A 26,004-nucleotide genomic window follows, 5' to 3' on the forward strand; every position below is an offset into this window, starting at 1 on the left:
CAGATACACCTGATGGGGATACAGATGACACCAGTGCAGAAGAAGACATCTGCAATACTGAGACCCTTGACACTGTTATCATACTCGATGACAGCGATGAGGAAGACATCATTGAGGCAGATTATTACTACCCTAAGGTGAAATTTTATGTGTGGGATGGATGGCTGAAAAACACCAACAAGAGAACATCTCCAGCCAAGAAAAGACCTCCCGGCCTCACTCACATAAAAGACACTGAGCCACAAATAAATGATTGGCATGACGTTCTGGACAACACCACCCAGAAAACGTCTCTAGGTTGGAGAAGGCCTTCCAGCCTTAATCTCATGAAAGTGGCCGAGACACATACAAACATCTGCCATGAATGTCCTTACACCACCACCCAGAAAACATCTCCAGGTGAGAAAAGACATCCCGGCCTCACTATTATACAAGAGGCCGAGCCGCGCACAAGCGCCTGCCACACTCCTGACAAAACCACCACTGGTGCTATAAATTATAAGGCCAAATACAATGTCAGGACCTGGATACAGAGCAAGCTGGGGAGGAGATGTAAGAAGGAAGACACTGAGAATGCCCACAGCACAGAGAAAACATCCAAGAGAAATGTCTTCCAGTGGATAAAAGCAAAGCTGGGCAGAAAACCAAAGAGATCTGACTAACCCGCTTACAGCGAGATAATTACATCAGCTCACCATCTTCCAGATGTAAGTAACAACGGACTTATTATTTACCATCCTCATATACCAACTGTTTAACATCAAAGAATAACATCTATAAGTTGTACTATACTATATTGTACTATAACAACATCTAAATACAACTATAATATAACAACTTATAACATCTATATACAACTATAATATAACAACAATAAACTAAAATAACAACTACAATCGTGTTTATGCTTTGTGACTGTTACTACCATGTATGCTGGTATAGGCTCCAATTGCCACTATGTTATTTGGGTATAAATACAGGATTCTGGTAAGGTGACAGGGTGATGGGTATGTGAGGGGCATGGTACAATGGGGTGGTCTTCAGTATGCCGGCTGTCGGGATCCCGGCGCACAGTATACCGGCGCCGGGTTCCCGACAGCCGGCATACTGACACTTATTCTTCCTGGTGGGGGTCCATGACCCCCCTGGAGGGAGAATAAAATAGTGTGGCGCGCGTAGAGCGCCACCGTGCCCGTAGCGTGGTGAGCGCGCAAGGGGCTCATTTGCACTCGCCACACTGTCGGTAAGCCGGCCGTCGGGCTCCCGGCGCCGGTATGCTGGGCGCCGGGAGCCCGACCGCCGGCATATCGTAGTGAACCCGGTACAATGATATGGGCGATTGCTGGGATTACAGGTAACTCTTATCACCCCTTTACAAAAAGTACAAGGTAAACTTCAAATGGTTAGAACTCTCCAGCTTGGAATTCTCTAGCTTTCTATGCAAGGGCAGATAGCTCAATGAATAGTGTGTCCGACTGCAATGTCATAGGCAATGGGTTTGTATCCTGGGCACATCAGCATCCTGAAATGTAATGAAGGACAGTGCGACTGAACAACAAGGAGCTCTCAAGTTAAGTCCATAAATGCTGTATAGGTATTAGCGACAATAGGGGTGGGGATAGGAGACGGAGGCGGTCAGTAGATGCTGGGCTTTAAAAAGGGAGGAAACTGCAAGTGAAATTAATTAGATCATTTATAATTGACAAGTGCTGTCAACAGCGCCCCCTACCCTGCAGCGCTATGTGCGGAGCACACACCTAGTTACGGCCCTGGGTACAGGTGTATTCTCACTGACACATATTGGAGCCTTGTGTATGTGAGGGGCACGGTACAATGATATGGGAGATTGCTGGGATTACAGGTAACGCACTGTGGACAGCACCGTGCAGGATATACAGGTACGTGGGACACATGTCAGGGTGGTGTAGGTGTATTCTCATGAACACATATTGGAGAATTTGGTAACTGGAATAAGCAGGTAACTGAAGCATTCCCCCTGATTTATGCTATAACACGGTCACAGCATCTATGGTGCTACGGAGAACACCTCTATAATGACATAAAGCAGCCAATCTGAAGAGGGAAAAGCCTGCAGAGAGGGAGGTATGAAGGACAGGAAGATACAGAGTAATGGACAAGCCTACACACCCAGATAGTGGATGGTCCCAATCTTCTGGATGGAACTGGTCAGTCACCGATCCCTTTACTTTCCACTGGGATGCCTCCATACCCCCGGTTCTCCACACCTGAGCATTAGACTTGCATTGCTTCCACTCTGAGCTCTTCATCTGCATGCCTGGAAGAAAGACACCAGCCGTCAGGACATCACATCATATAAGCCCCACAGAGAGCAGCATGGACATAGTATGGAAGAGGTAATACATATATCACAGAATTGCTGGGGCTTTTCAGATGGACACGGACAGTGCACCCACTATTCAGCAGAACAACCCTCCCCCACAACTAATTGAGATAGAGGGGCCACATGCCCAGACCCCCAATGCAGTTATATAGCACCAGCATGCACTGTTGCCCTGTACAACTCTCACCATCCTGGTGCTCCAGTTCCGCTAACTTCCCTCCATTTTCACTAAGGCCACAGCCCCCTACTCTAGTTCGCTCATTCTCCTCCCTTATCATTTCAGACCACCTATTGTACCCAGACAGCTCTCCCTTCCACCCGCAATCACCCCCATTCCCCTCCTTCTAACAACCCCACTACCAATCACCTCACCCTCCATTATCGCCAGTTTGCCTCCTTCATCCACCCACCCTCTATTACCCCAACTTTCATTACTTTTACACTTCTGTCCCCTGTACTAACCTCAATGTGTAATTACCCTCTACCACTCCACTACACCTCCCATCCTTCTATTATCTCTTCATCCTTTATTACCTCCATTCCTGTTCCAGACACCTCTCCCCACCCTAAGGAAACCATCATCCGCCTTACTCTATTACCCCAATGTACTCCCTCTGATACTCCCATGGCTCCACTCTTACCACCTATGTCCGCTGTCTCAATTTCCCTTATTCATCTTTCATAAAATCCAAGACCCATTCTCTAGTTCCTCCATTACCCTTCCCTGAAGTTACAGAGCCCAATTCCCTTCTACTACTGCTCCAATCCCATTTACCCCACACCACACCACCTCATCTCATCCTCTCTCCATTACCACCTCAATTACAGTTTAATGCCAAAAAAATGCAAAATCATGCACTTGGGGTCTCAAATATCCAAAGGCTAAATATAGTATTAATAGCATTATACTGGGAACTACTGAGGAGGAAAGGGATCTAGGAGTCACTATCTCAGGTAACAAAGGCTAAATATAGTATTAATGGCACTATACTGGGAACTACTGAGGAGGAAAGGGATCTAGGAGTCACTATCTCAGGTAACAAAGGCTAAATATAGTATTAATGGCACTATACTGGGAACTACTGAGGAGGAAAGGGATCTAGGAGTCACTATCTCAGGTGACATAAAGGCAGGTAAGCAACGTAACTAATTTGACTAGAAGATTTCACTTCGCGCTCACCGATACGGGCATATTGTTGTGGGCAGCAAGATTGTAAGATGGGGCTTCCCCAAAACCTGCCTATAAAATACTAACCGTGAAATGGATTGTAACTGCGCCTGTCAGGCAATGAATATATGGATGTGCTTGAAAGACTTGTAAGAGAGGGAAAAAAAAATATTTACTAAGTTCGTTATTGACAGACAATTCTAGATGTCACAAATCACATAACAATCACAGTTGGCTCTTGAGAAAAGAAATAGGGAAATTGCAATAGAAAGAACTAAATGAGAACTTTATTTGTAGTGTCCCTATAGAGGGAGTGTGATTAGTCTTATGTCCACTAGAGGATGGCGTCCCACCTCTCTGTGTATGAAGTGTCTTGTGTAATGAAGGGCGCCCCTAAATAGTCCCAAAACGTGTTACGGTCTCTATTGGTCCGGCACTCAGGTGGTGGTGGGGGGGGGGGTAAAAGGGGGGGGGGTAAACAGAAGCCGGGTGACGATGGTAAATACCTCCAATGATTGTAAGGGCTGCCTCTATGGGTGGGGGGACTGTTAGCAGCGGTTCAGATATAAGAACTCCGGACACACTGTCCTCACCGGGGTCCGGGTATGATCAAGATGACACTGCGTGACAAGCGCCCTAATGATCCCCAGGATTCAGTGCCAGTATTAGGAGAGGAGAGGGGGAGGGGGAGGGGGGGGGAGGGGGGAGTCAACAGCTTCGAGGCCTGTGAAGGACGGTCCGCCAGGATTGTCTCCTCTCCTTACGGAGTCTTACCTGTTCCTAAGCTCTGTGTGTCTCAGCGTCCACCTGCTTCTGTTCTCCTCGCGTCTCCTACAGCTGCTGCTGTTTCCTGGTGGCTTCTGGTTAAGGCTTCTTATCATGTGGTCGCCGCTGCTGCGGCTCCGCGCTCTCCTCGTACACCGGTGTTTCGGAGGGAACCTGAAATAAGTTTGGATAGAGCTCTGATTAGTGGTGATTCTGCTTGCATGCAGAGGCTGGTTCTCCTACGCGTATCCACCCATTGGGGTCTTTGTCAGGGAGTCTGTAACGGCCATCTTGATAAAGACCCCATCTTGACCGGGAATTCTGGGGATCATTAGGGCGCTTGTAACGGAGCGTCATACTGATCATACATGGACCCCGGTGAGGACAGTGTGTCCGGAGTTCTTATATCTGAACCTCTGCTAACAGTCCCCACGCCCATAGTACAACATAGGGGCACCCCTTACAATCATTGGAGGTATTTACCATCGTCACCGGGCTTCTGTTTACACCACCACCCCCCTCCACCACCTGAGTGTCGGACCAATAGAGACCGTAACACGTTTTGGAACTATTAAGGCGCTCCCTTCATTACACAAGACACTTCATACACAGAGAGGTGGGGCGCCATCCTCTAGTGGACATAAGACTAATCACACTCCCTTTATTAGGGACACTGCAAGTACCAGCATTTCTTTTTCTCATTCAATTCTTTCTATTGAAATTTCCCTATTTCTTTTATCAAGAGCCAACTGTGATTGTTGTTATGTGATTTGTGACATCTAGAATTATTGTCTGTCTATAACGAACTTAGTAAATCATTTATTTTTTTCTCTTTTACAAGTCTTTCAAGCACATCCATATATTCATTGCCTGACAGGCGCAGTTACAATCCATTTCACTGTAAGCAATGTAACACAGCAATGAGGAAGGCTAGTCATATGCTTGGTGCATAGGGAGAGGAATCAGCAGCAGAGAGAAGTAATAATGCCACTGTATAGGTCACTGGTGCGGTATCATCTAGAATACTGTGTCTAGTTCTGGAGGACATATCTTCAGAAGGATATTATTACATTAGAGACTGTACAAAGAAGGGCAACTAGTATGGTGCATGGCCTACATCACACAACATACCCAGAAAGACTAAAACATCTCACTATGGGGGTCATTCCGAGTTGATCGCTCGCTAGCAACTTTTTGCAGTACTGCGATAAGGTTAAATCTCGGCAAAACTGCGCATGCATAAGCACCGCAACGCGCAGGCGGGTCGTACGGGTACAAAGAGGATCGGTGATGGATTTAACGAAGAATCCATTCGCACAGTGGAACGTAAGGTGATTTGACAGAAAGAGGGCGTTTGTGGGTGTTAACGGACCGTTTTCTGGGAATGTTTGGAAAAATGCAGCCGTGTCCAAGCGTTTGCAGGGCGGGTGTCTGACGTCAATTTCGGGACCAAAAAGACTGAAGTGATCGCAGCGGCTGAGTAAGTCCAGAGCTACTCAGAAACTGAAAAAAAAGAAAAAAGTTTTTGTGCCGTCGGCTGCAAAAGTGTTCGCACACTTGCAAAGCTAAAATACACTCCCCCATAGGCGGCGACTATCTGAAAAAAGTTGCCAGCGAGCGATCAACTCGGAATGACCCCCTATGTGCAGTGTGGAGCAGAGAAGGGAAAGGGGGGACATGATAGAGATTGTCACATATATCAGGGGTAAAACAAGATCCAAAAGCGAAACATTCTCCAAATGAAGAGAAGTAATAGGACACGAGGACATGCACTGACACTGGAGGGAGGGAGGGAGGTTCAGGGGAAATTTGAGGAAAAATTACTTCACAGAAAGGGTAGTGGATAAGTGGAATAGCCTCCCATCAGAGGTGGTAGAGGCTAAGACAGTAGAGCAATATAAACATGAATGGGATAGACATAAGGATACCCTTACACAGAAATAAGGATCAAATAGGTCACCTGGTCACTCTGCCAGCTCCATACGTGCAGTGATATAGCAGTGTTACATCGCATCAGCAGTCCTGATCACCCTGCCAGCACCATATGTGCAGTGAGATAACAGTGTTACATCATATCAGCGCTCCCGGTCACCCTGCCAACTCCATACGTGCAGTGAGATAGCAGTGTTACATCATATCAGCGCTCCCGGTCACCCTGCCAACTCCATACGTGCAGTGATATAGCAGTGTTACATCACATCAGTGCTCCTGGTCACCCTGCCAGCTCCATACGTGCAGTGATATAGCTGTATTACAATACATTAGCGCTCCCAGTCACCCTGCCAGCTCCATAACGTGCAGTGAATAGAAGTATTACCTCCCTCTCTCCCCGCTCCCCTGGCTGCAGCGAGCGCGGTGTGTGCCCGCTGCAGCCGGCGTCGCTAACTGACGCTAGAGGTCAAAATTGACTCTAGTGTCAGTGCGGCGTTGCTATGGGAGAGATGTCATGACGTCTCTCCCATAGAGAGGAGCCGGCGCCCGGAGGCAGCAGCTATCCAGAAGCAGGAGCGAGGCTGGTAAGTATGGTGTATTTTTTTTGTTTAGGGTTTCAAAGCGGCTACAGGGGGCACAGCTACAAGATGCACAGCTACTTGGGGCAGATCTACAGGGGGCACAACTACACGAGGCACAGCTACTGGGGGCAGATCTACTGGGGGCACTGGTACAGGGGGAACAGCTACTGGGCGCAAATCAACTGAGGGCACAGCTACTGGGGGCACAACTACAGGGGGATAACTGAGGGTTCACCCCTTCCCTATGAAGAAGCCATGCCTCACGGCGTGCACCAACCTCTGTCTGTGCAGCAGCTATTTATCCCGGCTTTACTTAGCCATCAGCACCAGCCAGATAACTCAGTCACGATCTCCCGGGCTGTCTTCCAGAAGCTAAGCTTGACTGCTGCCAAGGGCAGATTGGGATGGAAAACCAGCTGAGGAAACCTCTGTAAGCAGCCCCAGTGGAGGCGGGGTTTGCTGAGGGGGGCAGGATCCAGGGCTGGTTCTAGACCTTATGGCACCCAGGGTGTACGATTCCTTTGGTGCCCCACTTTTCCCCATTTAAAACAGGGACAGTGCTCGCTGATGACGTGAGCAAATAATGTAGGGGAGGGGCTTCATTGGGGAAGGGGCATGGCCACATAATAGTACCAATTCACATTATACCACACCGTAGTCTCCATCAGTCACATTACACCGCTAGGTAGAGCCTCTTATACACAATACGCCAGGTAGAGCCCCTTTTATACATGTTGCACTAGGTAGAGCATGTTATACAAACTGCACCAGGTAGCCCCTTATACACATTGCACAAGTAGCCCATTATACACATTGCACAAGTAGCCCATTATACACATTTGCACCAGGTAGCACATTATACCCATTGCACCAGGTAGCACCTTATACACATTGCGCCAGGTAGCCCCTTATACACATTGCACCAGGTAGCCCCTTATACACATTGCGCCAGGTAGCCCATTATACACATTGCACCAGGTAGCCCATTATACACAGTGCGCCAAGTAGCCCCTTATACACACTGCGCCAGGTAGCCCCTTATACACATTGCGCCAGGTAGCCCCTAATACACATTGCGCCAGGTAGCCCCTTATACACATTGCGCCAGGTAGCCCCTTATACACATTGCGCCAGGTAGCCCCTTATACACATTGCGCCAGGTAGCCCGTTATACACAGTGCGCCAGGTAGCCCATTATACACAGTGCGCCAAGTAGCCCATTATACACATTGCGCCAGGTAGCGCCTTATACAAATTGCACCAGCAAGTCGTCACTCACCATTTGGCACCTGTGGCCCTCCAGCTCTATGTTCTTGTTATACTTCCACGGTGGGGTACGGCCAGCGTGAAGTGGCCAGGATGGTAGGCGGCCGGCCGGAGCAGGAAGTGACGAGGGACATTTTGGTGCAGGCAGCAGATGGGTGCTGATGGCTCTGGCGGAATGACTGCGGCCTCAGGCTGCAGCGTCTCGGGTGCCCGCCCTGATAGCCCGCACCTAAAACCACCACTGGCAGGATCCCCTGAGCTGGACGAACAGCAGTGCCATATTAAGTTCCACATGGGCCTGGAGCTGAAATTTACAAAGGACCTATTATATATGACTGCCGAGGATGTGACTAGTGATGTGGCGGGGCATGACCTGTAGCACCCACTATTACACACTCACCGCAGCACCTGTTACTACACTCTCACCGCAGCACCCGTTACTACACACACACGGCAGAACCCCTTACTACACACACATTTGCACCCGATACCACATTCACACCACAGAATACATTACCACACTCGCTCCGCAGCAGCCCTTACTACACACACAGCAGCAGCAGCCCTTACTACAATTACATGGCAGAACCCCTTACTATACTCGCATAGCAGAACTCCTTACTGCACTCACACAACAGCACCTCATACTACAGACACACACAGCAGCACCCCTTACTACACACACACGGCAGCACCCCTTACTACGCATACTTGCACCCGATACCAAACTCACACCACAGAACCCATTATCACACTCACTCCGCAGCACCCCTTACTACACACACATGGCACAACCCCTTACTACAATCACACACAGCAGCACCCCTTACTACACTCACACGGCAGCACCCGATACTACTGAAGGGTTAAAACATGCTTTATGAACTCTTATGTGTTTGCAATGGATGCGTGCTGCCCTGTGTTAGATGCCTTTGTCTCTCATACAGATACCAGGCTTGTGTGGGTCTGGCATCCAAGGTCAGCTCTATACTAGATGAAACCTGCTTTTTCTACTTCTGTGTGTTACTAAAAGATCTTGTGTTAAGTTCCATCTGATGCAACGTATATAACATCTGCCTAGCAACTGCTATATCCAATTATGTTATGTCAAGTATTAACCACCCCTACGTACCCCACTAGGGCACCACCCCTAAGCCAATGAGCCCTGTTACACTTATCAGTTACACCCTTATGTGTTCTCTTTTTATACCAATGTTAAACATTCAATAAAACAGTGTGAATTCTTACTGCTTGTGTTGTGCATGTACCTTGTGGCTAAGAGTTTACACTCCAGACGTCTAAGAGGCCATCACATCGAGGGTTAAGGTATAAGGGGTGAATTCTTACTGCTTGTGTTGTGCATGTACCTTGTGGCTAAGAGTTTACACTCCAGACGTCTAAGAGGCCATCACATCGAGGGTTAAGGTATAAGGGCAAATCCTTTCAGCTGGGGGCTACGTCCGCGATTCAGTGATCGTCCCTGAATGGTAAAAATAGAGAATTTATTGTCTGTCTTTGCCATACAGGATTGCGGTCATACACTGAAGCTGAATCCGTGTCAGTGTTCCGGGAACACGTGACAAGGTAATATTTAAGTCCGGGACTTAATATTACGAAGTTTTATGTAAAAGCATAAAACAGGTATCAGGGATACCATAGAATCTTTAATGTCTGGGACTTAAAGAATACGTCTGAGAAAGGACCCGGGGTCCAAGCGCAATTCTCCAAAGACGTCAGTATCTGGGATACTTAAAAAAAAACATAGACCTGGGGTCTATACGTAACGTAGAGAATACCCCGATTTGATCGCCTATATATTCTTGTATGTTGTAGTGAGATAAGTTCTTATATTTGGTTCAGACGGCTGGTAAGTTTTCGTCTGCCAGATATCTATGCTCAAACACTTTTCTTGCTTCCTGTCTAAAACGCTGTATTTTTCTGACATCTTGTACGAAGGTAAGCGTACCCGTCAAAAGATTTCATGTTCTCATTATACAGATAATATTGTGATATTGTCAATGACTAATTAACTGGTTAGCTGATGCATGTATAGTAGAGTTGTAAATTTTAGATATTTTCCTTTAAAGTTGTACTGTTGATTTATATTACTGTCTGACAATGGGCTCTAGTTAGAGTAAAAAACTGCATATCCCCCGCCCCTCCCTGGTGAGACATGCAAGATGTATGTTGCCCGTAACTCTACCTCAGAGTATTATTTAGTTAACCCATGGGTGGATAATTTAGCGGGATGGACAGAGAAAGCAGGACAGGACCCATTCCTACGGGAAGGCAGTAATTACCTTTTCTATATGGAGATTTAAGAAAAAATGTCAGTTCCCAACAGCACAGAAGCGAGGCTGCAGAGAGATCCCTCTCGCCTCCCCCCTTTGCATTCCAATGTATCCTGCGCTCAGAGACACAAATCTCTTGGCAGCAGTAACCCTTTCACACTAGATGGGATTGCCTCCAGCTCCACTGCTGGAGGGTGCGTCCACTAGCTCTATCCCTAGCACCAATAACCCAGAGTTTAGATAATAGTAAAACACTGTCCCAAGCCCACTATTACCCTCGATGGCTGTATATCTTATTTGCGCAAAGCTTGCAAAGGACGCAGCTATACACATATGAAGGAAGTCTTTAAAGCCTGTGCTTTTTGCCTGTCGCTGTAGCTTGTAAACAGAAACCTTCATAGTCTGTTACTGCGTTTTGAAAAAGGTTTAAGGACTGCTGGACAGATGACGCTGGCTTACCTTTGCTTAACTCAGAAAGCTTACTCACTTCCCCACTCACTCATAACTATCAGAACCCCAGACGCTTTGACAGACAGAACCAACCCCGCAGTCAGGGAAGATTCCAAAGACCCCGAGCACTGACGGGGCCCGGAGGAGGGTATCCCAGCCTTTATTCAACTCTCCCGTCATAGTAAAGATTCACCTCTGCTGCCACTTATTATAAATGGAAGTAAAATTCCCTTTTTAGTGGACAGCGGTGCAACAACCAGTGTTTTGTGTTCTGACCTATGCAGTATCCCCTCTCACCAGAAAAGATAGAAGGTCCCCGCCCCATGATACAGCAATTCTTACAACAGGGTATTCTCAGACATATTGTATCACCATACTGTACTCCTGTGAACCCTGTTGCCAAAGCTGATGGTAGTATAAGATTTGTACAGAATCTCAGAGCAATCAATCAGCTAATTGTCCCAATTGCACCAATTGTTCCAGATGTAAACTCACTCATTTCTGCAATCCCTGCAGATGCTGCGTTCTCTGTAATTGATTTGAAGAATGCCTTTTTTTCAGCATGCCTGTAGATTCACAGACACAATTACTTTTGCCTTTTCTTTTGAGGGTAAACAACTTACCTGGTGCAGATTGTTGACGCACCTGTTGTCTCCAGGCCACATTGGGGCCCTGGCAACCTCACCATGGTTCAGTCCTGCTACAGTATGCAGATGATCTGCTGCTCTGTAGTAAAACTGAGGAGGCCTGCCGAGAGGATGGTGTTTCATTACTAAACTGGCTTTGTGAATGTGGACACAAGGTGTCCAAAATAAAAATGCAATGGTGTAAAAAGCATGTTGATTACTTAGGTTTTGTGCTCACTCAGGGAGAGAGGAAAGTCAGTCCACAACGCATACAGTCTGTATTGGGCCTGGTCACCCCAACTACCCAGAGGGAACTACTGTCCTTCCTGGGTATGGTAAATTACTGCAGACAGTGGATATCTGATTGCTCTTATTGTGATAACATTTTGAGACAAGCCACACTGAAGGACAAACCTAAAACTGTACAATGGTCACAAGAAATGTTAACTGCATATGAAAGTTTAAAATGTATGTTGATGAAAAGTCCGGCACTTGGCCTCCCCAATTATGTACTACCTTTCCATCTATATGCAAGGGACAATTGTAAAACCATGGCGGGGGTGCTCACACAGTTTCATGGAGGGAAGTTGCGCCCCGTGGCATTTTTTTCCCAAAGTCATGCCAGTGTCTGTGCAAGGTGTGCCTGCCTGCCTCAGGGCTTTGGCAGCCTGTGCAATGGTTGCAGAAATGGCCACTACCCTCACTTTAGGCCACATCACAGTACTCCACACCACACATGATGTCCTGGCAATACTTAAAGGCTTACACACAGCACATGTCAGCACAACGCCTTAGTGGATATGAAGTACTCCTTTTGAGTAACCCTACCCTTACCATCAAGTACACTGCTAGTTCTTCTGGCCCTGCACCCATTCTCAATACCCTTTTAGGCTTGAAAGGTCCCGAGGATGAACCACCCGACCTACATGACTGTGCTGCTTCCATTGACGCTGAAACTTCTCCCAGACTTGACATGTCTCCCGTTCCCATACCAGGCGCAGACATAGTTTTTGTTGACGGCTCCTGTAGTAGGCCCAATGACAATACATACCAGGCTGGCTATGCCATTGTCACCCTCCCTGACACTGTGTTGGAAACCCTGCCAATACCTTATCAGTCCGCGCAAGCTGCAGAACTCATTGCACTCACTAGAGCATGTCCCTCCCTTTACAACGTCCATCTGCTCACTCAACTTCAAGCTGCTGCGACTAATACTGATCTCTCCGACTGGACTTACCCAATTCTGCAGAAAAAATCCTAAATCAGGATTAATCTGCAAAGAGGGGAAACCCTGTATACCCCAGTCCAGTGCCCCTTTGCTCATTGCCCAGTGCCGTGGTGTTGGTCACCGTGGTGAAGCCACAACACTCCTCCTACTAACCAATGATTTTTGTGTGTTGCTAGTGCCAAATCACTTGTGGACCAGTATGTTAGCAGATGCATCACTTGCCTCAGGAACAACCCTAATAAAGCTAAACACCAGCATCTTGAATACCCCACAGAAAACTCTAGGTTACTCACCCTTTGAAATACTAATGGGTAGACCCTTTTCCTACACCCTGGGCTAAGAAACCACTAGTAATACAGGAAGGAGATCTAGAACTCATCAGAGAAGAGTATGTCAGGTCCCTGATAACAAAACTGAATGAAATTGAACATGAGGTTGTTTGTAAAAACCCTTTTGAATCCACAGGAACCTACACACCCCTTTAAAGTCGGAGACAGAGTCGTGGTGAAGGTGCTCCCCAGGAACAAGAGCCCAGGAGACTTCACCTATGGTCCAGAGACAGAGGTCGTAGCAGTTACCCGGACAGCAGTCCTGACAGAGGAAAATCCTGCCTGGATCCATGCATCCCGAGTAAAAAAGGTTCCTAGACCAGACCTAGAGAGGGAAGCAAGTGATTCCAGTGAGGTACGAACCGGGGCAGACAGCCCTGACCTCCCACCTAGCGAAGAAAGAAGAACAGAAGAAGATGAAGAACCTGTCCCCTATCTCTATCCTGGGGACTATCTCGATAGCCCTACTGGCCCTCATTCACCTCACAATATGTGAAGTCGACATCACACAAACAGATGGGGTCCCCACCTTGTGGTACAATTCCTCCAATACACACGTAGCCACATACATCCTTGATTATTTCATGTTCCCTAAACTTGCTGACAACAAACATTTCATACAGCAGAAAAGGAAATCAGGAATGTCTGAGACAGTATATATTTGTGTTACTGACGAATGGTACTATGACATTAGATATTATGGATCTAATTGTAATTCCTGGGAAGCTGTGGGGTGGAATACAGGAGCAGATTGGAAATATGGCCCATCATTTGCAAAAAATAGATATAGCAAATATCCCCAAAACAAACCTTTAAAGCCCCATATTGCCACTTCTAAAGATATGGTGGCTATTACTAACCCTACCTTTGAAGACACCCTAGCTATTGAAACTGGTTTCTCTGACATTAATTTTGGTTGGAATGGATGAAGTATAGTGCTAACAAACACAATAAAAGCAACTGTTATGTCTGTGGCAAATCTAGGCCCCACCTAGGTACAGTGCCCCTTAATATACCCCTAGAACAGGAAAATTGTTTTTTCAGCCTTTTTAATGACACCAAAACAAATGACAGTCAGTGCGAAATGTGGAAAAGGGAATATCCCATATTGTCAAAAAATCCCAACCCAGGAAATACCATAACCATATATCCTGGAAACTATACCTGTTATACATCTAACATCACCACAGGGAGAAATTTAAAAACCTTCCCACCAGGGTATTGTGCAAATAAAAGAACAACTGTTTTAGTCAACCAAACTAGATCATTAGGCGACATTTATTACATATGTGGGGATATGAAACTTAGAAGTAAATTAGACACACCATGGTATGGTGAGTGTGCCCTGGCCAAAGTCATAATGCCACTCCTAATGATCACCGATGACCCCACTCCTCCCTCTAATACTCCTGCTAATCGAAAGAAAAGAGCACTCCCAGGAGGTAGCTTTGACCCCCACGTATACATTGATACTATAGGGGTCCCAAGAGGTGTTCCAAATGAGTTCAAAGCTAGAGATGAGGTGGCTGCGGGTTTTGAATCATTGTTTCCTATAGTAACTGTAAATAAAAACGTAGCCTGGATTAATTATATATATTATAATCAACAAAGATTTGTTAATGATACCAAAGATGCTCTTAAAGGTATAGCTGAACAGCTAGAAGCCACTTCCCAAATGACATTCCAAAATAGAATGGCCCTTGACATGATTCTAGCAGAAAAAGGTGGTACATGTGTTTACATTAGTAAGGTGGAAGGCTGTTGTACATATATTCCTGACAACACTGGTCCCAATGGTAAGGTTACTTTAGCCATAAACAAGTTAGAAACCTTATCCATAGAACTTAAGAAAAATTCAGGTATTGATAACCCATGGAGCCAATATTTTGGGTGGTTTGAAAATTGGAAACAGGCTCTTGTGCAAATAAGCATATTCATACTTGTAACTTTAATTCTTGTAGGCATTATAGTTTATTGTGTAATTCCCTGTGGAAAGAAACTTACCTCCAAAGGCATTGATAAGGCCCTGATGTATTATGACATAACCACCAGTCCTGTCACCTCCTCTGATAGTGAGGGACCCGACGATTATGTCCAATATCTCAAGAACTGGAGAAACAAGAAAGGAGCCTCACTCAAGAATCATGTCATATAATAATCATGATTCTAAGAGGGGATTGAAGGGTTAAAACATGCTTTATGAACTCTTATGTGTTTGCAATGGATGCGTGCTGCCCTGTGTTAGATGCCTTTGTCTCTCATACAGATACCAGGCTTGTGTGGGTCTGGCATCCAAGGTCAGCTCTATACTAGATGAAACCTGCTTTTTCTACTTCTGTGTGTTACTAAAAGATCTTGTGTTAAGTTCCATCTGATGCAACGTATATAACATCTGCCTAGCAACTGCTATATCCAATTATGTTATGTCAAGTATTAACCACCCCTACGTACCCCACTAGGGCACCACCCCTAAGCCAATGAGCCCTGTTACACTTATCAGTTACACCCTTATGTGTTCTCTTTTTATACCAATGTTAAACATTCAATAAAACAGTGTGAATTCTTACTGCTTGTGTTGTGCATGTACCTTGTGGCTAAGAGTTTACACTCCAGACGTCTAAGAGGCCATCACATCGAGGGTTAAGGTATAAGGGGTGAATTCTTACTGCTTGTGTTGTGCATGTACCTTGTGGCTAAGAGTTTACACTCCAGACGTCTAAGAGGCCATCACATCGAGGGTTAAGGTATAAGGGCAAATCCTTTCAACTACACACACACACAGCAGCACCCCTTACAACACACAGCAGCACCCATTAACTACCCCCACCTAGCACTCATAAGCCATTCATTGATGAATTTCAACATCCCAGTACCCACTAACTCATTTACCTCCCCACACAACCACATATACACGCACACAGTACACACACACAAAGTCCACCCACTCATATGTACTCACACTAGACACATAAAGTACACCCACCCACCACATACAGTATAGACCAGAGGTTCCCAAACGCAGTCCTCAAGGCACCCCAATGGTCCTGGTTTTAAATGTATCCATGCTTGGCCACAGGTGACCTAATTAGCACCTTAGTCAATTTGATTTAACCATCTGTGCTGAGCCATGGCTATACCTAAAACCTGGACTGTTGGGGTGCCTTGAGGACAGCGTTTGGGAACCTCTGGTATAGACACACAGTACACATATAAAAGTACACCCACCCCCACCACTACATATACACACTCAGTACACACACACAAAGTACACATACCACCACATCTACACACACATGAAGTACACACACACCTCCACCACCACCACACATACACACACACACAGTACACATGAAGTACACACACAAAGTACAGACGAACTCACACACCACCACATCATACCTCCCAACATTTGGATTCCTGAAGCAGGGGAGAAAGGGGGCGTGGTTTCGCGTGGATGACTCAATCGCAAGCCACACCTTCAATTTCCGTCATAGTGGGGGCATGGTTAGTGCTCTGTGAGCTGCTGGCCATGCCCCCAGTCCCTCTGCCACACTGGAATAGACGCTGTGGGCATGCGTATAGTGTCTGGTCACCACTGCTCTGCTCTGAGCAGCGAGTGATAGGGAGCCTCCCAACTGGTAAAAAGAGGGAAAAATGTATTCCTTAGGATGTATGGGGGGACGGTCACTCGATTTTCTGGGGCCTCCAAGCCATTCCGGGAGAGTAGGCAAGTATGATTTTAAATGTTTCTTGTTTTTTGTCATGTACTGTCTATGTATACCGGTATTAGGACCACCAGCATTATATAAACCATGTAAACTGTAAATAATATTGTGTTTTTATGCTTTAAAACATAATAAATTGGATTATACCAGATTTTAAAAGTAGACTGAATATGTGATATTATTCATTTAGGATAAACCCTGGGAGTTATATATGCTAAGTATCCAATTTCTAAGGGCTAGTGGAACCCCTTCCCTCCTCAGCTGCTACTCATATAACAAATAGGTATTAGTGCAGCCCTCCCAAACATAGCATATACACACAAACCTCCATCACCACATATATACACACACAATACAAACTACACACACTGTATACCCCCACATATATACACACACCAGCACATATATACACACATGCCCCCACCACCACATATACACACACAAATCCCCACCATCACATATACACACACACCCTCACCACCACATATACACACACACATCTCCACCACCACATATACACACACAAAGTACACACAAACACCCCCTCCACCAGATATACACAGTATACACTTTACGCACACAGTACACACACAAAGTACACACATCAACCACCACATATACCCACACTCCCACCACCACATATATAAACACACGCACACACAGTACACACACCACCACATATATACATGCACACACAGTACACACTATACACACACCCACCACTACATAGTACACATAGTACCCACACCACACACAGTACACACCACCACATATACATACAGTACACACACATTCAGTACACACACCACACAAACAGTATACACACATTAATCAAGAAAACACTTGCCAAGCTTCCTGCAGCAGCAGCTCCCCGTACAGTCTGGGGGCGGAGCTTAGCGAAGTGGCAGCAGGACCCCCAGTGAAGGAGAGACTGGAGGACGGGCAGCCAGCAGACAGCCTGCACGGCACCATGATATGTCAGGTGACAGTGCTGGAGGCGGAGGCATGGGAGAGAGGAGGCTGCTGGCAGTTTTTTTCGTGTCAACGCTGTCAGTTTGCTGTGGGCCTATTTTCAATGGGGGGCCTGGAGCTGCAGATCCATCCGCCCCATTGTTAATCCGGGTCTGCCCACTCTCAATTTTTGAGGGCTTGTAGAGTTACATGTGATGTACAGGAAATGAAAGGACAGATATTATGATGGAGAACATTATATGGAAAGGGAAACCCTAGAAACCAGCTATTAACCACTTGCCTGGCATGGTGGCATCATATGCGACCACACCAGCAAGTGCTTTATCTGACCTGGAGGCACAGGATGCGACCAGTCAGACAGACAGTGTTAGCAGCTGCAGGGAAGAGAAACTTCATGTTTTACACCTAATTCACTCATAAAAACCCGACAATCTCTGAGCGTCTTTTTGGGGGAAAAAGTGACAGTTAAGGGCTAAAGGCTCAGTACACAAATGGTTCAAAGCAAGTGCATAAATATATATATATATATATATATATATATATATATATTTTCATGAGTGTGCTGGTTTAAAGAGAGTGTATGTGTGTGTGTGTGTGTGTGTGTGTATGTATGTGTATGTATATATATATATATATATATATATATATAGATAGATAGATACACACACACACACACATATATCTACTGTATGTATAGGCCACCATACACCATGCAACTCTTTAAACCAGGACACTCATGAAGTGTGTGTGTGTGTGTGTGTGTGTGTGTGTGTGTGTGTGTGTGTGTATATTTGTATACTTAATTGTTCTTAAAACTTGGTTTATGTGTTTTTTTTTTTAATCTCCCAGAAGGATATGATGCAGGAAGGTTGTATGTAATTGTGCATCAACACGGATACCTGCACCTGTATGGACTGATGAAATAAACAAGCTGGACATTTCTCCAGGCTGGTGCTGATGGCTGGTGATGATGTCACTCAGCCAGTACACTGTGACATCACAAACACGGTATAATCGGCTGCTGCTGCCTCTGGAACCTCACTTCTCAATACGAGTTGCTTGGTGAAGGAGCTTTGAAGAGAGAGAGAGAAATTCAATATAGCGAATTATCAGCCTGAGACTGAAGATGTCTCTAGGTGAGAGGAGACCGCCCGGCCTCACTCTAATAAAAGAGGCGGACATGAACGATGACATTTACTTACAAATGGTCACTTACCACGCTGTGACGTTCGGCACAATTGTAACATCGTATGTCAGTGCTGAAATGGAAGATGCCCCAAAAGTGGTATACTACAATGGGGAGGAAGAGGAGGAGGAAGAAGAGGATGATGTCACCAGTGAGACGTGCTCCGATAGTTATTATTATCCAACCGTCTATACTGGTGATGATGAGGATGATGAGGATGATGGCAGAGAGGCAGATACACCTGATGGGGATACAGATGACACCAGTGCAGAAGAAGACATCTGCAATACTGAGACCCTTGACACTGTTATCATACTCGATGACAGCGATGAGGAAGACATCATTGAGGCAGATTATTACTACCCTAAGGTGAAATTTTATGTGTGGGATGGATGGCTGAAAAACACCAACAAGAGAACATCTCCAGCCAAGAAAAGACCTCCCGGCCTCACTCACATAAAAGACACTGAGCCACAAATAAATGATTGGCATGACGTTCTGGACAACACCACCCAGAAAACGTCTCTAGGTTGGAGAAGGCCTTCCAGCCTTAATCTCATGAAAGTGGCCGAGACACATACAAACATCTGCCATGAATGTCCTTACACCACCACCCAGAAAACATCTCCAGGTGAGAAAAGACATCCTGGCCTCACTATTATACAAGAGGCCGAGCCGCGCACAAGCGCCTGCCACACTCCTGACAAAACCACCACTGGTGCTATAAATTATAAGGCCAAATACAATGTCAGGACCTGGATACAGAGCAAGCTGGGGAGGAGATGTAAGAAGGAAGACACTGAGAATGCCCACAGCACAGAGAAAACATCCAAGAGAAATGTCTTCCAGTGGATAAAAGCAAAGCTGGGCAGAAAACCAGAGATCTGACTAACCCGCTTACAGCGAGATACTTACATCAGCTCACCATCTTCCAGATGTAAGTAACAACGGACTTATTATTTACCATCCTCATATACCAACTGTTTAACATCAAAGAATAACATCTATAAGTTGTACTATACTATATTGTACTATAACAACATCTAAATACAACTATAATATAACAACTTATAACATCTATATACAACTATAATATAACAACAATAAACTAAAATAACAACTACAATCGTGTTTGAGTGTTTATGCTTTGTGACTGTTACTACCATGTATGCTGGTATAGGCTCCAATTGCCACTATGTTATTTGGGTATAAATGCAGGATTCTGGTAAGGTGACAGGGTGATGGGTATGTGAGGGGCATGGTACAATGGGGTGGTCTTCAGTATGCCGGCTGTCGGGATCCCGGCGCACAGTATACCGGCGCCGGGATCCCGACAGCCGGCATACTGACACTTATTCTTCCTGGTGGGGGTCCATGACCCCCTGGAGGGAGAATAAAATAGTGTGGCGCGCTTAGCGCGCCACCGTGCCCGTAGCGTGGTGAGCGCGCAAGGGGCTCATTTGCACTCGCCACACTGTCGGTAAGCCGGCCGTCGGGCTCCCGGCGCCGGTATGCTGGGCGCCGGGAGCCCGACCGCCGGCATATCGTAGTGAACCCGGTACAATGATATGGGCGATTGCTGGGATTACAGGTAACTCTTATCACCCCTTTACAAAAAGTACAAGGTAAACTTCAAATGGTTAGAACTCTCCAGCTTGGAATTCTCTAGCTTTCTATGCAAGGGCAGATAGCTCAATGAATAGTGTGTCCGACTGCAATGTCATAGGCAATGGGTTTGTATCCTGGGCACATCAGCATCCTGAAATGTAATGAAGGACAGTGCGACTGAACAACAAGGAGCTCTCAAGTTAAGTCCATAAATGCTGTATAGGTATTAGCGACAATAGGGGTGGGGATAGGAGACGGAGGCGGTCAGTAGATGCTGGGCTTTAAAAAGGGAGGAAACTGCAAGTGAAATTAATTAGATAATTTATAATTGACAAGTGCTGTCAACAGCGCCCCCTACCCTGCAGCGCTATGTGCGGAGCACACACCTAGTTACGGCCCTGGGTACAGGTGTATTCTCACTGACACATATTGGAGCCTTGTGTATGTGAGGGGCACGGTACAATGATATGGGAGATTGCTGGGATTACAGGTAACGCACTGTGGACAGCACCGTGCAGGATATACAGGTACGTGGGACACATGTCAGGGTGGTGTAGGTGTATTCTCATGAACACATATTGGAGAATTTGGTAACTGGAATAAGCAGGTAACTGAAGCATTCCCCCTGATTTATGCTATAACACGGTCACAGCATCTATGGTGCTACGGAGAACACCTCTATAATGACATAAAGCAGCCAATCTGAAGAGGGAAAAGCCTGCAGAGAGGGAGGTATGAAGGACAGGAAGATACAGAGTAATGGACAAGCCTACACACCCAGATAGTGGATGGTCCCAATCTTCTGGATGGAACTGGTCAGTCACCGATCCCTTTACTTTCCACTGGGATGCCTCCATACCCCCGGTTCTCCACACCTGAGCATTAGACTTGCATTGCTTCCACTCTGAGCTCTTCATCTGCATGCCTGGAAGAAAGACACCAGCCGTCAGGACATCACATCATATAAGCCCCACAGAGAGCAGCATGGACATAGTATGGAAGAGGTAATACATATATCACAGAATTGCTGGGGCTTTTCAGATGGACACGGACAGTGCACCCACTATTCAGCAGAACAACCCTCCCCCACAACTAATTGAGATAGAGGGGCCACATGCCCAGACCCCCAATGCAGTTATATAGCACCAGCATGCACTGTTGCCCTGTACAACTCTCACCATCCTGGTGCTCCAGTTCCGCTAACTTCCCTCCATTTTCACTAAGGCCACAGCCCCCTACTCTAGTTCGCTCATTCTCCTCCCTTATCATTTCAGACCACCTATTGTACCCAGACAGCTCTCCCTTCCACCCGCAATCACCCCCATTCCCCTCCTTCTAACAACCCCACTACCAATCACCTCACCCTCCATTATCGCCAGTTTGCCTCCTTCATCCACCCACCCTCTATTACCCCAACTTTCATTACTTTTACACTTCTGTCCCCTGTACTAACCTCAATGTGTAATTACCCTCTACCACTCCACTACACCTCCCATCCTTCTATTATCTCTTCATCCTTTATTACCTCCATTCCTGTTCCAGACACCTCTCCCCACCCTAAGGAAACCATCATCCGCCTTACTCTATTACCCCAATGTACTCCCTCTGATACTCCCATGGCTCCACTCTTACCACCTATGTCCCGCTGTCTCAATTTCCCTTATTCATCTTTCATAAAATCCAAGACCCATTCTCTAGTTCCTCCATTACCCTTCCCTGAAGTTACAGAGCCCAATTCCCTTCTACTACTGCTCCAATCCCATTTACCCCACACCACACCACCTCATCTCATCCTCTCTCCATTACCACCTCAATTACAGTTTAATGCCAAAAAAATGCAAAATCATGCACTTGGGGTCTCAAATATCCAAAGGCTAAATATAGTATTAATAGCATTATACTGTGAACTACTGAGGAGGAAAGGGATCTAGGAGTCACTATCTCAGGTAACAAAGGCTAAATATAGTATTAATGGCACTATACTGGGAACTACTGAGGAGGAAAGGGATCTAGGAGTCACTATCTCAGGTAACAAAGGCTAAATATAGTATTAATGGCACTATACTGGGAACTACTGACGAGGAAAGGGATCTAGGAGTCACTATCTCAGGTAACAAAGGCTAAATATAGTATTAATGGCACTATACTGGGAACTACTGAGGAGGAAAGGGATCTAGGAGTCACTATCTCAGGTGACATAAAGGCAGGTAAGCAACGTAACTAATTTGACTAGAAGATTTCACTTCGCGCTCACCGATACGGGCATATTGTTGTGGGCAGCAAGATTGTAAGATGGGGCTTCCCCAAAACCTGCCTAGAAAATACTAACCGTGAAATGGATTGTAACTGCGCCTGTCAGGCAATGAATATATGGATGTGCTTGAAAGACTTGTAAGAGAGGGAAAAAAAAATATTTACTAAGTTCGTTATTGACAGACAATTCTAGATGTCACAAATCACATAACAATCACAGTTGGCTCTTGAGAAAAGAAATAGCGAAATTGCAATAGAAAGAACTAAATGAGAAAAAGAAAAGATGCTGGTACTTGTAGTGTCCCTATAGAGGGAGTGTGATTAGTCTTATGTCCACTAGAGGATGGCGTCCCACCTCCCTGTGTATGAAGTGTCTTGTGTAATGAAGGGCGCCCCTAAATAGTCCCAAAACGTGTTACGGTCTCTATTGGTCCGGCACTCAGGTGGTGGTGGTGGTGGGGGGGGGGGGGTGTAAACAGAAGCCGGGTAACGATGGTAAATACCTCCAATGATTGTAAGGGCTGCCTCTATGTGGTACTATGGGTGGGGGGACTGTTAGCAGCGGTTCAGATATAAGAACTCCTTACACACTGTCCTCACCGGGGTCCGGGTATGATCAGGATGACACTGCGTGACAAGCGCCCTAATGATCCCCAGGATTCAGTGCCAGTATTAGGAGAGGAGAGGGGGAGGGGGGGGGGGGGGGGGGAGTCAACAGCTTCGAGGCCTGTGAAGGACGGTCCGCCAGGATTGTCTCCTCTCCTTACGGAGTCTTACCTGTTCCTAAGCTCTGTGTGTCTCAGCGTCCACCTGCTTCTGTTCTCCTCGCGTCTCCTACAGCTGCTGCTGTTTCCTGGTGGCTTCTGGTTAAGGCTTCTTATCATGTGGTCGCCGCTGCTGCGGCTCCGCGCTCTCCTCGTACACCGGTGTTTCTGAGGGAACCTGAAATAAGTTTGGATAGAGCTCTGATTAGTGGTGATTCTGCTTGCATGCAGGGGCTGGTTCTCCTACGCGTATCCACCCATTGGGGTCTTTGTCAGGGAGTCTGTAACGGCCATCTTGATAAAGACCCCATCTTGACCGGGAATTCTGGGGATCATTAGGGCGCTTGTAACGGAGCGTCATACTGATCATACATGGACCCCGGTGAGGACAGTGTGTCCGGAGTTCTTATATCTGAACCTCTGCTAACAGTCCCCACGCCCATAGTACAACATAGGGGCACCCCTTACAATCATTGGAGGTATTTACCATCGTCACCGGGCTTCTGTTTACACCACCACCCCCCTCCACCACCTGAGTGTCGGACCAATAGAGACCGTAACACGTTTTGGAACTATTAAGGCGCTCCCTTCATTACACAAGACACTTCATACACAGAGAGGTGGGGCGCCATCCTCTAGTGGACATAAGACTAATCACACTCCCTTTATTAGGGACACTGCAAGTACCAGCATTTCTTTTTCTCATTCAATTCTTTCTATTGAAATTTCCCTATTTCTTTTATCAAGAGCCAACTGTGATTGTTGTTATGTGATTTGTGACATCTAGAATTATTGTCTGTCTATAACGAACTTAGTAAATCATTTATTTTTTCTCTTTTACAAGTCTTTCAAGCACATCCATATATTCATTGCCTGACAGGCGCAGTTACAATCCATTTCACTGTAAGCAATGTAACACAGCAATGAGGAAGGCTAGTCATATGCTTGGTGCATAGGGAGAGGAATCAGCAGCAGAGAGAAGTAATAATGCCACTGTATAGGTCACTGGTGCGGTATCATCTAGAATACTGTGTCTAGTTCTGGAGGACATATCTTCAGAAGGATATTATTACATTAGAGACTGTACAAAGAAGGGCAACTAGTATGGTGCATGGCCTACATCACACAACATACCCAGAAAGACTAAAACATCTCACTATGGGGGTCATTCCGAGTTGATCGCTCGCTAGCAACTTTTTGCAGTACTGCGATAAGGTTAAATCTCGGCAAAACTGCGCATGCATAAGCACCGCAACGCGCAGGCGGGTCGTACGGGTACAAAGAGGATCGGTGATGGGTGATGGATTTAACGAAGAATCCATTCGCACAGTGGAACGTAAGGTGATTTGACAGAAAGAGGGCGTTTGTGGGTGTTAACGGACCGTTTTCTGGGAATGTTTGGAAAAATGCAGCCGTGTCCAAGCGTTTGCAGGGCGGGTGTCTGACGTCAATTTCGGGACCAAAAAGACTGAAGTGATCGCAGCGGCTGAGTAAGTCCAGAGCTACTCAGAAACTGAAAAAAAAAAAAAAGTTTTTGTGCCGTCGGCTGCAAAAGTGTTCGCACACTTGCAAAGCTAAAATACACTCCCCCATAGGCGGCGACTATCTGAAAAAAGTTGCCAGCGAGCGATCAACTCGGAATGACCCCCTATGTGCAGTGTGGAGCAGAGAAGGGAAAGGGGGGACATGATAGAGATTGTCACATATATCAGGGGTAAAACAAGATCCAAAAGGGAAACATTCTCCAAATGAAGAGAAGTTAGGACACGAGGACATGCACTGACACTGGAGGGAGGGAGGTTCAGGGGAAATTTGAGGAAAAATGACTTCACAGAAAGGGTAGTGGATAAGTGGAATAGCCTCCCATCAGAGGTGGTAGAGGCTAAGACAGTAGAGCAATATAAACATGAATGGGATAGACATAAGGATACCCTTACACAGAAATAAGGATCAAATAGGTCACCTGGTCACCCTGCCAGCTCCATACGTGCAGTGATATAGCAGTGTTACATCGCATCAGCAGTCCCGATCACCCTGCCAGCACCATATGTGCAGTGAGATAACAGTGTTACATCATATCAGCGCTCCCGGTCACCCTGCCAACTCCATACGTGCAGTGAGATAGCAGTGTTACATCATATCAGCGCTCCCGGTCACCCTGCCAACTCCATACGTGCAGTGATATAGCAGTGTTACATCACATCAGTGCTCCTGGTCACCCTGCCAGCTCCATACGTGCAGTGATATAGCAGTGTTACATCATATCAGCGCTCCCGGTCACCCTGCCAACTCCATACGTTCAGTGATATAGCATAGTTACATCACATCAGCGCTCCCGGTCACCCAGCCAGCTCCATACGTGCAGTGATATAGCCGTATTACATCACATCAGTGCTCCTGGTCACCCAGCCAGCTCCATACGTGCAGTGATATAGCCGTATTACATCACATCAGCTCTCCTGGTCACCCTACCAGCTCCACACATGCAGTGATATAGC

General features: G+C 46.3%; 1 protein-coding gene across 6 annotated transcripts in view; it reads right to left on the reverse strand.

The window, feature by feature from the left end:
• LOC135056114 (uncharacterized) overlaps positions 1–26,004 on the reverse strand; it is a 65,355-nt gene that overhangs the window by 37,194 nt on the left and 2,157 nt on the right. For 4 of the 6 annotated variants that reach the window (XM_063960887.1, XM_063960888.1, XM_063960889.1 and 1 more), the window contains exons 2-3: positions 23,520–23,684; positions 4,305–4,469 (exon numbers count right to left, since the gene is read on the reverse strand). In XM_063960887.1, coding sequence (XP_063816957.1) covers positions 4,305–4,469; positions 23,520–23,626 — 272 coding nt within the window. In that variant the 5' untranslated portion in view covers positions 23,627–23,684. Of the gene's footprint in view, positions 1–2,148; positions 2,297–4,304; positions 4,470–18,600; positions 18,767–21,266; positions 21,415–23,519; positions 23,685–26,004 lie in introns of those variants that run through there. The other 2 variants (XR_010243896.1, XR_010243897.1) reach the window with 2 other exon arrangements.

The sequence above is a fragment of the Pseudophryne corroboree genome, chromosome 3, assembly GCF_028390025.1.
Source record: "Pseudophryne corroboree isolate aPseCor3 chromosome 3, aPseCor3.hap2, whole genome shotgun sequence".
NCBI classification, from domain to species: Eukaryota; Metazoa; Chordata; class Amphibia; order Anura; family Myobatrachidae; genus Pseudophryne; species Pseudophryne corroboree.